We start from the raw sequence: 12500 nt of genomic DNA, 5'->3' as shown, positions 1-12500 counted from the left end.
ACAACATGACGTAGATCATGACTGATGTTCTTGTGGAAAGAACAGAACCGACATGTTTTACTGATTGAAATCATCCTGAACTCAGAAATCAGATTTTTCAGTTGATTATCTCTTCATGGAAGACGTTTAGGGTCGGGTTTGTTAACACAGCGTTAAATGAGCATTTTCTTGGTTTAAAAACAAACAAACAAACTCAAAAACCTGGGGTGTAAACCATTTAAACCACAGAACCTTCAGGACAGAGTTTCCAGTTTCATAGTAACATGATAAACTGCAGGTTTAAATTTTTTTAATAAATAAATAAATAAATAAATAAATCTTATTAACCTGTCTCACGGACGTTCCGCTACTTTAAAATGTAACTATAAATGGATAAAAATTATGATGGGTCATTCTTTAATGAATTCAGAATTGTAGTCATAGACAAGATGCTTTGGAAAAGATGAATAAAACACTTTTGGGGTGTGCTGTAATAGGAAAATAATGAACTTCGTGGTGCAACAGTAGCATCACACCATGCCATCATACGTTTACACGGACAGCGGTAATCTAATTACTGACCTTATTCTGAATAAGACGTATAATATTCTGATTAAGGTGTTTACATGAGTCGCTTTTAGAATACTCCTTTCATGTTCCCGTTTTACATGTTATAGAACATAATTAGATTAACGGCACACGTCATTACGTCACCGCGCCACGCCGTCCGACGTCCCTCCAGAATTTCACGTATCGACGTACAGTTGGTCTTCGTTATGGGACCGTATACAGTTTTGGGTGTTTTTATTTTTAATTTTACGAAAGCTTCAAGTGCGGTTAATTATTAGTCGTGCTGTACGTGCAAACAGGCGACTGCTTGAAGCCGTGGGCTGCGTCCCAAACCGCGTACTTACCGTCTATATAGTAGCCGGGATACGTGTATTTCACTTCCTACTATATAACAGGTAAGTACGCGGTTTGGGACGCAGCCGTGCTCTCTTGTTTGAGCGCTGCCGTGTGTATGTGTGCTGTCGCAAAATGCAGTGAAAACTCCCACACGACGTTAATAGTGTGATTAAGGTGTGTACGTGTCTGTAATGCGACTAGAACAGGAATACTCCACGCGTCTTAATTCGATTTGTGTTTACTTCGAGTATGTAACTATAAATGGACTAAAATGACTAAAATGACTAAAATGACTTTAGTCAGATTAAGGTCATCAATAATCGCCGTTTACATGCTCGTTTCTTAATCAGAGTACCGTCTGAATCGGATTAAGATCGGATTATTATTGTCCATGTAAACGCACTGACTGATTATCTATTTATAACAGCACACCCAGAAGTGTTTATTCCTTATATATAGTCCTGAAAGTTGCTCTATAGGTCCTCATACTGATGAGATTTTGGTCACAGTATAACAAGGTTTTAAATCAGCATGAGTCTGTATGAAGGACCTTTTGCGGTCTGATGCGGCGAGATTGATGTACTGCGGCCTTGTACGTGTAGAATGCATGAGTGTTTTACCTTGGACTGAGCCTCATCTTGAGACTTCCTCCTCTTGTCCAGGGTCTTTGTGCCGCTGAGTTCATCGACTCCTTTGGCAGTCATGGCTTTGGCTTTCTCCAGCTCCTCACAGCGCTGTAGGTACTGCTGTCGAGCTCGCTTCAGCGCCGCAACCGCGTCGTTCTACATCACACACACAACACACATATTAACACTGAAGAGCTGAGGAGTATGTTTGGATGTAGTAAGCGCTGGTAAGTGGTGCTACAAACCATTCTCTTCTGCTCCCTGGTCCACTGCTCTTTAAACTCCCGACGCCACTTGTCAATCTCATTACGCTTGGCAGACAAAGCCTATGGGACGATACGAAAAGAATGAATCTGTCCTTTATATTATATCCATATCCACCTTTCACTTGATTTACACCAAATTCGCCAAGTTAAGCGCTCAGAGCGAAGAATTAAAACGGAAATCGCATGCATCACAATTCAGACCTCAGTATTAATGGTGCGTTTGACTAAAAGTACTAGGGGGAAAAAATGCTCACTCAGGACGGTCTCCTCGACCCCCGAGTTCAGCGAGCGGCGTCAAATCAACATGTCTTCTCACAGCGTAAACAGTGCACACCGTAGCACTTCTAACATACAGACGTATTAAATCTATAACACTGACTGTACAGTTCGCCGATTCGCCGAGGTAAATATACATCACTCGTCACCGTTAACCGGCTACAACGTTAGCTGCTAACAAAAGACGAGCATGATTTTTCCCCCCTACTTTCTAGCTCAAACGCACGGAGGTGGAAAATGTATTGCGATAGGTGATTATTTCAGTCGTATTTAAGTGTTTTCAAACAATCTGAGACGGTCACGAGCGGGGCAGTTTCTACCAAGACTCATGATTCATGCCTTATCTAATCTTTAACCTTAAATGCGTTTGATTAATCCTAGTGCAACTGTCTGATCGTTTCCTGGAGCAATAATATTGTTCTGAATTGTACACACAAAACCGACAGAATGCTATTTTAGGGCGGAAAAAAAAGTTAGTGCGGCTGTGGATCAGGTGGTAGAGCGGGTTGTCCACTAATCGTAGGGTCGGCGGTTCGATTCCCGGCCTGCGTGACTCCACGTGCCGAAGTGTCCCTGGGCGAGACACTGAACCCCGAGTTGCTCCCGATGGCAAGTTAGCGCCTTGCATGGCAGCTCTGCTAGTGATTGTGTGGGTGAATGAGAACCAGTGTAAAGCGCTTTGTACAACCGCTAAGGTTTAAAAAAGCGCTCTATAAGTGCAGACCAGTTACTTTGTTCATGTTTTTAATGGTGTATATTAATGAATGCTGAAGTTCATTAATTCATTCGATGTACTTATTGTAAAACATTACAAGACGAAAATAACGACAAAAAGAAATGTGTTAAACTTTATCAACCCATAATGAATGACACGTGAGGTTCTTGCCTCTTCGTGTGAAGGCAAAGCAACGAATACTGTTATGTCGTCTCATGAGGTTCGACATAAGCCTTGCTTTAAGCTTCAAATATTTATACAGTGCTTATGAATGGGTTATAAAGGCCCCTTCAAATACATATCGCTTTTAATGTGCAACCTAGAAACTCAGATTAAACACCTGCTTAGCAGAGATAACCTTTTCCACACGTTTATATCAGTATTGTCAGTGTTTTAACGCATAAACAGCTGAAATTACGGCATGCGGTTAAAGGAAAATAATCAACTTGGGGTGGTATTTCATTATTTTCCCATAACATCAAATCACAATGTGGTTTATTTCTGACAAAGCCACTGAATATATCCCAGAGAGCGTTGAGGTTTATATCTACTGTACACATTAGATGACTAGTTGCTGTTAGCTGATCAGATAGTAACAGTACTAGTTAAAGAGCTGTGATGTGATGTGATATGATGTGATTGAGTACCTGGTAGCATCGTTGGTATAAGAGCTCAGTGGTGTGTTTGGCTGATGTGCTGCTCTTCAGGTCCTGCTCCAGAACCATGCTGTAAATCGACTGCAGCGGCATCAGGTCCTAAACGCAAAAACAAACAAACAAACAAACAAACAGGCTTCACTAATGACGTTTAAACTGTGAGTTTCGGTAGATTCAGTTCAGCACATCCATGCCACACACACCTGCTGAGCAATACAACACTTCGTGGTTTCCGCTGCCTTCGTGATATTCTTGGCATATTCTTGCTCTATAAAGAAGCCAAGATCAGATGATTAATACATACATCACGTGACGTGCGTGGGAAATCTGCATGACATATTCTTTTCAATTTCATTTCATCTTCAGTGTTAAACAAAACACCGTCATGATTACATGATATTAATAACAGCAGGGCAGTGTGTTTTATTCCTTCTGTAAAGTACAGTAAAGGTATGCAGAGTAAGGAAAGCTCTGAAAGTAAGGTAAGGTGACGCGAGATAAAGGTTAAAGTAGACGAAAGTGAACGTGTGCAGCGATGTAAGGTAAAGTTGATGGTGTCTACGGAATATAAAAAAATAAAAGTTCACTCTCACCCAGGGTGATTCTCTTGTCGATCCAGGTGAGGAGGTCCTTGGCGTAGCGGCACCACATCTTGGCGTACTGTAAGGCGAGCTCCACGCCGCCCTCGGCGCGACACATGGTCACATCAGCATCCTGGGCTGAGAGCGAATACATCAGCATCATTACGAGCCGTGTGTTACACCTGCCTCACCGTAAAACACCCCAAACACACCACGGGTACACCTCCTGCTGCCTACTGACTCGAAAAACCTGCCAGTATCCAGTGTACAGTCTAGGTGTCTCTTAAGCGGCTGGAATTTGACGTGTAAACAGCCTGGCAATTGACAATTTTCTTTTATTTTGTCAGAGTTCAGCGTTGTTGTCTATGTGTGATTGGTGTGTAGCTGAACCTGTTCATCTTTTAAATGGGGCATCAGCTTAGTGACTGTCAACTGGATAAAGATAACCTACCGCCCCTCCCCTTTCCTTTCTACTTCTAGCCACCCCGCTTTTAGATTTCTCGCTTAAATTACGTAATGATGCCTCGTACACTTCTGGTGCTATACCTTTAAATACCTACCCCTCCCACGCACCCACCCATCTATCTTCTGTATCTGCTTGCAGTTTAATCTGCATTTCTGCTTTAATCCTGTGGTAATCCTGTTAGTTAGCTCAAGGAAGGTTGAAGAAGGGAATTAAAGTGCTCTGGGAATACTGGGCCGGATCACAAAAAGGGCAAGATGCTATATATATATATATACACAACAACAACAACAATGACAACAACATGCAATGACAACAACAACAGAAACATACTACTACTACTACTACTAATAATAATAACTTAATGAATGAATTAATAATAATGTCTAAAATACATATTCTCCCAATCAGTGGTCATTATTGCCGTCTCACCTTTACATTTATTTACATTTACTCATTTAGCAGACGCTTTTATCCAAAGCAAGCAAAGCGATAGATCACGCAGAGAACAATACAAGTAGTGCTACTATACAAGATCTTTTAATTGAGTTCTAGAGTCGAGGTGTACGAGCCAGAGTAAGGGTTTTTAAAAAATGTATTTATTTATTTATTTTATTTTTTTTACGGAAGAGGTGGGTCTTTAGCTGTTTTTATGAAAATAGTGACAGATTCCGCGGTCCGGATTGAGGCTGGAAGTTCATTCCACCACTGAGGGACGGTTATTGTGAAATAATTAGAACAGTTAGTGTTCTTAATACCTAGAACATTGTCAGGAATTTAATATTGAGCTAAACTTCCTGTTGAATCAAACACTTACTGCTTGTAAATAGTAAAGTGTAAATGAGCAGCGAGAGTGTGCAAGACAGATCAAAAACTATTTAAAAATGGGTTGATGTGGCGGCCATTTTAATGACGATGCGTTTAATTATTGTATGTAATATCAGACATAACTTAAATCATAACGTAGCCTATATATATATATATATATCACATGGCCTTTACTGCGACAAACAAAGAAGACCTGATAAACAATGAGATCAGTCGTTTCACTCAGACACATAAATACAGGTGGGGAGATTCAGGACACGTCATTGACGAACTGTGAGTCATGGCTTCGTTTGAATCCTGTTTATGACTTTGAACATGTAGCTGTATTTATAAAACAAGCACACACACACACACACACACACACGCAAACAAACGCTTCTCTCTTTCTCTTTCAAGCATTGCGCTAGGGATGTACCCGACATGCCACCATCTTTTTCTTCTCCATCAGGACAGACCAGCGTGCTTTCCACGTCTTCACTCTGCACAGAGCAAAAAACAAAACCTTCACAATCCAGACCAAAAACGCTGATTAAACAAACAACAACGAGTTTGCATGAAGTTTATTATTTCGCCTTACAGACAAATCATCCAACGTCGTGTCTACTGTCTCTGAGAGCGACTGAATATCAGAGTCTCCGAGTAGCTCCTCCGGAGACCTGAAGAACACACGTCACACATGCAAAGATGTTAATAAGCAGTTCATTAACTACTAATTGTAATGCAGTATAATCTTCTTAATCCTTAAGTGAATATATGACTCCCGATATACGTAAAGTGTGCACTTGAGAATGAACCTCGATGACAGTTTACAGTGTTAAAATCTTGCACTGCGATATATTTACATGCAGCTGCACAAATAAAAAAGAAGAAGACGTAATCGTAAAGATTCCCATCAGCTGCTTACACACTTCTAGCATGGCGACGCTCGCAAACTCTTAGTAGCTCAGATAAAAAAAACCCCAAAAAACTAAGACTATTTAAAAGCTCTCTGACCAAGCGAGCAAGTAAAACAAAGTTGCCTCTCATGCAGCATTAAGCAAGGAATTAAACACTTGCTGTTATAGGAAAATAATGAAAGGCGTGGTGGTGTGTTGTGGACTGAAATAAAGTTGATTAATTTCCTATAATGGTACATCCCAAAAAGTCCTCTTAATTCCTTTTACACCACAGAGATTTGCCAAGATTTACAACTTCTTAAAGAGTGTACTTGTACATGTACTGTAGGTACATGTCTAGGTCGTGGAACGTACGCAAAACCAGTAAGTGTCTGTTATCACTTACATAACGGCAGCGACAAAAGGTCCTTCCTTCAACAAGTTCTCCTTTTCCATCCCTTCATTTTACTGAGAAAACTAAAAGTGAAACCCCGTCTGTCCTGAAGAGTTTCCCGTTGGGGAAAACGTACTGTTACAAAGCGCTGACAGTGGAGACTCCTTCCTTAAATGTTAAACAACCATCTAACGGAAAACCTCACCATGTCAACGACGACATGCTTTTCAAAACAGATACAGATACGATCTCTGTGTAAGTACGAAACGATAACGTATTAGAACGAGAGCTTTAATATTAACCTGTGATTGGCAGCTGTACTACAGTCAAGGCTGCTGTTACAGGAAATAAACACCTCAACACCAATCAGATTCGAGAATTCAACACCACTGTGGTACAAGTAAATTTATACCATAGTGTTGTTCAAGGCTCAATCATGTGATTTTTTTTTTTGTAAAAAGAGGTTGTTTTTTTAAAAACAGAGGTAAAGCTGTGACTTCAGGACGGACGACAACGTGACAATCTGCGTTTTTTGTTGATGGTTGTTTTTTCTTTTTTTTGTCTTAACTTTCAGCTCAATAAAAGAAGAGAGGCTGGTGAGGGAAAGACTGTTTAAAGCTGCCATAATGTAAGTGAAAACAGGAAATAACCTGTTACGTAGATGTTCCACAACATTAAATCTTACTAATGTAATCACGGCCAAGTTGCTGTGGTGTAAGAGGATTAAAAGATGTCAAGACATGCTGTTATTGGAACGTCGGTGTGGTAACAGTAACTCCAAAACCCTCCAGCCATAAAACCCTAAAACTGTCCAACCCTAAAACCGTCCAACCTTAAAACCCTAAAACCGTCCAACCCTAAAACCCTAAAACCATAAAAACCTCCAGCCCTAAAACCCTCCAACCCTAAAACCCTAAAACCGTCCAACCCTAAAACCGTCCAACCCTAAAACCCTAAAACTGCCCAACCCTAAAACCCTAAAACCGTCCAACCCTAAAATACTAAAACTGTCCAACCCTACAACCCTAAAACCCTCCAACCCTAAAACCATAAAACCCTCCAACCCTAAAACCCTCCAAAACCCTCCAACCTTCTGACCCTAAAACCCTCCAAAACCCTAAAACCCTCCAACCCTAAAACCCTCCAAAACCCTCCAACCCTAAAACCCTCCAAAACCCTCCAACCCTAAAACCCTCCAACCGTAAAACTCTCCAAAACCCTCCAACCCTCTGACCCTAAAACCCTCCAAAACCCTAAAACCCTCCAACCCTAAAACCTTCCAAAACCCTCCAACCATAAAACTCTCCAAAACCCTCCAACCCTAAAACCCTCCAACCCTAAAACTCTCCAAAACCCTCCAACCCTAAAACCCTGCAAAACCCTAAACCCATCCAACCCTAAACCCCTCCAACCCTAAAATTCTCCAAAACCCTCCAAAACCATAAAACCCTCCAAAACCCTCCAACCCTAAAACTCTCCAAAACCCTCCAACCCTAAAACTCTCCAAAACCCTCCAACCTTCTGACCCTAAAACCCTCCAAAACCCTAAAACCCTCCAACCCTAAAACTCTCCAAAACCCTCCAACCCTAAAACCCTCCAAAACCCTCCAACCCTAAAACCCTCCAACCCTAAAACTCTCCAAAACCCTCCAACCCTAAAACCCTGCAAAACCCTAAACCCATCCAACCCTAAACTCCTCCAACCCTAAAATTCTCCAAAACCCTCCAACCCTAAAACTCTCCAAAACCCTCCAACCTTCTGACCCTAAAACCCTCCAACCCTAAAACTCTCCAAAACCCTCCAACCCTAAAACCCTCCAAAACCCTCCAACCCTAAAACTCTCCAAAACCCTCCAACCTTCTGACCCTAAAACCCTCCAAAACCCTAAAACCCTCCAACCCTAAAACTCTCCAACCCTAAAACTCTCCAACCCTAAAACTCTCCAAAACCCTCCAACCCTAAAACCCTCCAACCTAAAACCCTCCAACCCTAAAACCCTCCAAAACCCTCCAACCCTAAAACCCTCCAACCCTAAAACTCTCCAACCTAAAACCCTCCAACCCTAAAACCCTCCAAAACCCTCCAACCCTAAAACCCTCCAACCCTAAAACTCTCCAACCCAAAACCCTCCAACCCTAAAACCCTCCAACCCTAAAACTCTCCAACCTAAAACCCTCCAACCCTAAAACCCTCCAAAACCCTCCAACCCTAAAACCCTCTCCAGCACAACACCTCGAATTTGAAGGTAAACCAATAACAGCACAGCCCGAAGTGTCTTATTCCTTACTTATTTCAGCTTTGTAACACTCTTGCTATTTACACTGATATTTATCATGTCTGTCAAATGAAAGTAATGACAGGGAAGAGCCAACAGTGCAAAAGAAAACTCCAAATCCGTAGGAAAATTGTATCCAGTATGAGGGTCTTCGACTACACACGTTTGAGAACCAATCTTTCAATAAGAATTATTAGCCTTTAGTGTCAGAGTGTGCTAATCTTGTCTGCAATGACGTTAACTTCCTGTTAGCCACATTAGCATGTTCAGGTAAACAGACAGTAGGTTTACGTACGGGCTGCAACATAAGGACAGCTCCAAGTTATCGAAGTCCCGTAAAATCTCACTGTAGCGTTTCGTCGCGGGTTGTCTCGTGAGGACACAACCTTCTGAAAAAAAGAAGAGAGAAAATGTGTGAAAGGGTGTCACATAGTTAGATTCATATAAGGAGTATGAAGGCATTCAGATTGTCCACGTATAAAATATCACTGAGCAGTAGGTGAACTGAAACTCTGTCACCTTCTGTACCATAACCATATATACCATAACGCTGTTGAATTCTCGTTTCTGATTGGTTAGAACACATTATCGTTTCTACAATCTAAAAAAAAAAAACATCACTAGTTCTTCATTAGTTCCTGATTACTACATGCCTTAACTCATTATGAGTTCATATTTAAGTAAGTATTAATTCAAGTATTAGTGTTACCGAAAAACGTATAATTGTTGATTACGGTGAAGTTTTTTTTTTTGTAAGGAGACGTTTATTTAACATGTCTGGAAGGAGTCTCCAGTGTCGGCGTGTTGTAACAGTCAGAGGTAAAGCTGTAACTGTTTCGCGGCACGGACAGAGGAGTTTATGCGTTGTGATTTGAAGCTTTTTTTGTTTGTTTGTTGGTTGGTTTTATTAACTTGAAGGGAAAATAGAGGAACAACTATTTACCGCTGTTATAATAGTAAGTTACTGTATAACAGGATGTTCCACAACATTAAAAGTAACTAGAAATGGATAAAAGTTTGATGTGTCATTCTTGAATAAATACAAAAGAATGCAATCACTGGCACATATCTGTGATATAAGAGAAATACAACACCTCAGGATGTGCTGTTTAGTCAGGAAATAATCAACTTCCGGGTGGAAAGAGAAACTCCGCAGCACGACGGGTTGCATCACACCAGCTCGTTGTTAATTATTTTCTTCTATCAGCACTACCAACAGTGTTGTATTCCTTACATAGTACATAAGAGAGGCTTATTAAAAATGCAACCAGATGAACTTGAGCAGAAATTAATGTTTTGTACTGAAGAAACTAAGTAAATACAGGAAGAGAGAGAGAGAGGAAAGGGGATGTGGGTTGACATGAGCTCACTGACAAATGTGGTGAGGTAGATTGTCCCGGTTGATTTCGCAGTGTATTTCCCTGTGTAAACTGTACAGTCAGGTTAATAAGATTCGGCCAGTGGCGCAATTTGCGGAATTTTCCCTCTCTACACCATGACGGTAGATCTGAAATGAAGCAGTAAAGATGTGATCGAAGTGTAGACGTTCAAGGGGTTTAACAAAAATATTGCATGAACTGTTCAGGAATTGCAGCCATTTTACAGAGTCCCTCCATTTTCACAGGCTCAAAAGTCATCGGACATTTGGCTGATATGCAGTTTCATGGCCAGGTGTGGTCATGTCGTTATCTCATGACAAATTACGGAGATAAAAGGTCTGGAGTGGATTCCCAAGTGTTGAATTTGCATTTGGTAGCTGTTCATGGGAACTTTCAATATGCAGTCCAAAGAGGTGCCGATGCAAGTGAAGGAGGCCATTGTCAGGCTGAAAGAACAAAACAGACTTATCAGAGAGACAGCAGAAACTTTAGGACTGGCCAAATCAACAATTTGGTACGTTCTTAAAAAGAAAGAATGCACTGGTGAGCTCAGTAAGACCAAAAGGCCTGGGAGACCACGGAAGACAAATAAAGTGGATGGTCCTAGAATTCTTTTCTTATTGAAGAAAAACCGCTTCACAACGTCTTGCCGAGTCAAGAACACTCTCGAGGAGACAGATGTATCTACAATCAAGAGACGCCTACATGAATGGAAATACAGACGGTTTACCTTAAGATGCGAACCACTGGTAAGACTCAAGAACAGAAAGGCCAGATTAGACTTTCCTAAAAAAAAACCTCTAAAAAAAAAAAAAGGCTGATTAACTTGTACTGGAACGATGGTAAGAGAAGAGTTTGGAGAATGAAAGGAAGTGCTCGTGTTCCAAAGCACATCACGTCTTCTGTCAAACATGGTGGAGGAAGTGTTATGGCATGGGAATGCCAATTGAACTGGGTCACTGGTGTTTAGTAACAGGATGAATTCTGAAGCGTATAGAGCTATACATTCTGCTTAGATTTAGTCAAATGCTGCAAAACTGATAGGATGGATATGCTACTCATGTGCAGGACTAGCACTACGTAGGGTTACTGCATTAAACAGCAACTAAAATATCATATAAATAACTAATATTTACCATTAGCTAGTTATGTTATCTATTGGTTAGCTATTAGCGAAACTTAACTCAACATACTTTTTTTTTCTTTTCCTTTGATGAAGTTCATGCCTTTTAGAGAGACAAAGAAAGGAGATGTCTCATATGACATACGAGTCGTTGTTTACATATCGCTTAAACGATGGCTTATTCATACACGTCGCACACGGATAGCTACAGCTCTGACTACACTGTGTAGCGTGAGACAGTCATGGCAGATGAAGCATTGATGTGAGTCTCGATCGAACTTGATCGGATACTTCAAACTGTAAAGTAAAATGTGCGAAAGTCTGTTCACTTGACATATACTTTGAAGGTTTGTATAAAAATATACATGTCTTGACCTGTATCTGCATGATAGTAACAAACGGGCGGCAGTCAATAAATGAATATCTAAAAGGTGATCTGTAGTAATATATTTCTAGTGCATATATCCACTTCAAATTTACACACACACACACACAACATCTTTTGATGTAAAGGTTAGATAAAAAATAATTCGGGTTCGAGATGTAAATGCTGGTTTAAGACAGGAAGATGTTCTTCTGCTAATTTCCTTGCCTCGGATTGGTCGGGAAGATTGCAGGCGAAAAGTATGGTAAAGGTCTGGTAAAGGTGAAGGCGTTTCCTAAAGTTTTCTGGAACAACATTTTTAAACAACACTCAAGTGGAAAAAATACTCGAAGACTTTAAACATCCCCGTCACTACGATTGGTTGGATCATATTTAAGTGGAAATGTCATGGAAGCACAACTAAAAACAGCGTCTCTGGACAGGTGCACCATGCAAGATTTCACACCATGCTCTCAGATTAATGGTAAGAAAGGTGAGCGAGACGTCAGTAATCACTCGAATAGAGTTGCAGGATGACCTGAAAGCAGCAGGAACTTCAGCTTGTCGTGTTTGGAGAAAGAAGTGTCTGTGAAGCACGGTGGTGGTAGCATCAGGACATGGACCCATCTCTCTGCGCGTGGTACTGGGACATTCGAATGTTCGAATGAAAAATGAATGGAGTGATGTACCAGGAGTTCAGTTGAGGAGAACTGAATCTCATCAGCCAAAAAACTGAATCTGAAAGAAACAACCCCAAACATGCAGCCAAAATACCTCAAGGACGCCTTGTATG

At 40.9% G+C, this 12500-nt stretch overlaps 1 protein-coding gene across 1 annotated transcript in view; it reads right to left on the bottom strand.

The window, feature by feature from the left end:
• The window catches only part of gmip (GEM interacting protein), a 29844-nt gene that overhangs the window by 12082 nt on the left and 5262 nt on the right, over positions 1 to 12500 (bottom strand). Inside the window, exons 2-9 of the mRNA XM_053613036.1 lie at positions 9137 to 9230; positions 5874 to 5952; positions 5712 to 5775; positions 4018 to 4143; positions 3628 to 3692; positions 3416 to 3523; positions 1757 to 1837; positions 1506 to 1667 (exon numbers count right to left, since the gene is read on the bottom strand). Of these exons, the coding sequence (XP_053469011.1) occupies positions 1506 to 1667; positions 1757 to 1837; positions 3416 to 3523; positions 3628 to 3692; positions 4018 to 4143; positions 5712 to 5775; positions 5874 to 5952; positions 9137 to 9230 (779 nt within the window). The remainder of the gene's footprint in view (positions 1 to 1505; positions 1668 to 1756; positions 1838 to 3415; positions 3524 to 3627; positions 3693 to 4017; positions 4144 to 5711; positions 5776 to 5873; positions 5953 to 9136; positions 9231 to 12500) is intronic.

The sequence above is a fragment of the Ictalurus furcatus genome, chromosome 24 (assembly GCF_023375685.1).
Source record: "Ictalurus furcatus strain D&B chromosome 24, Billie_1.0, whole genome shotgun sequence".
In the NCBI taxonomy this organism is placed as follows: Eukaryota; Metazoa; Chordata; class Actinopteri; order Siluriformes; family Ictaluridae; genus Ictalurus; species Ictalurus furcatus.
This window is presented reverse-complemented; position numbering and strand designations above follow the sequence as displayed.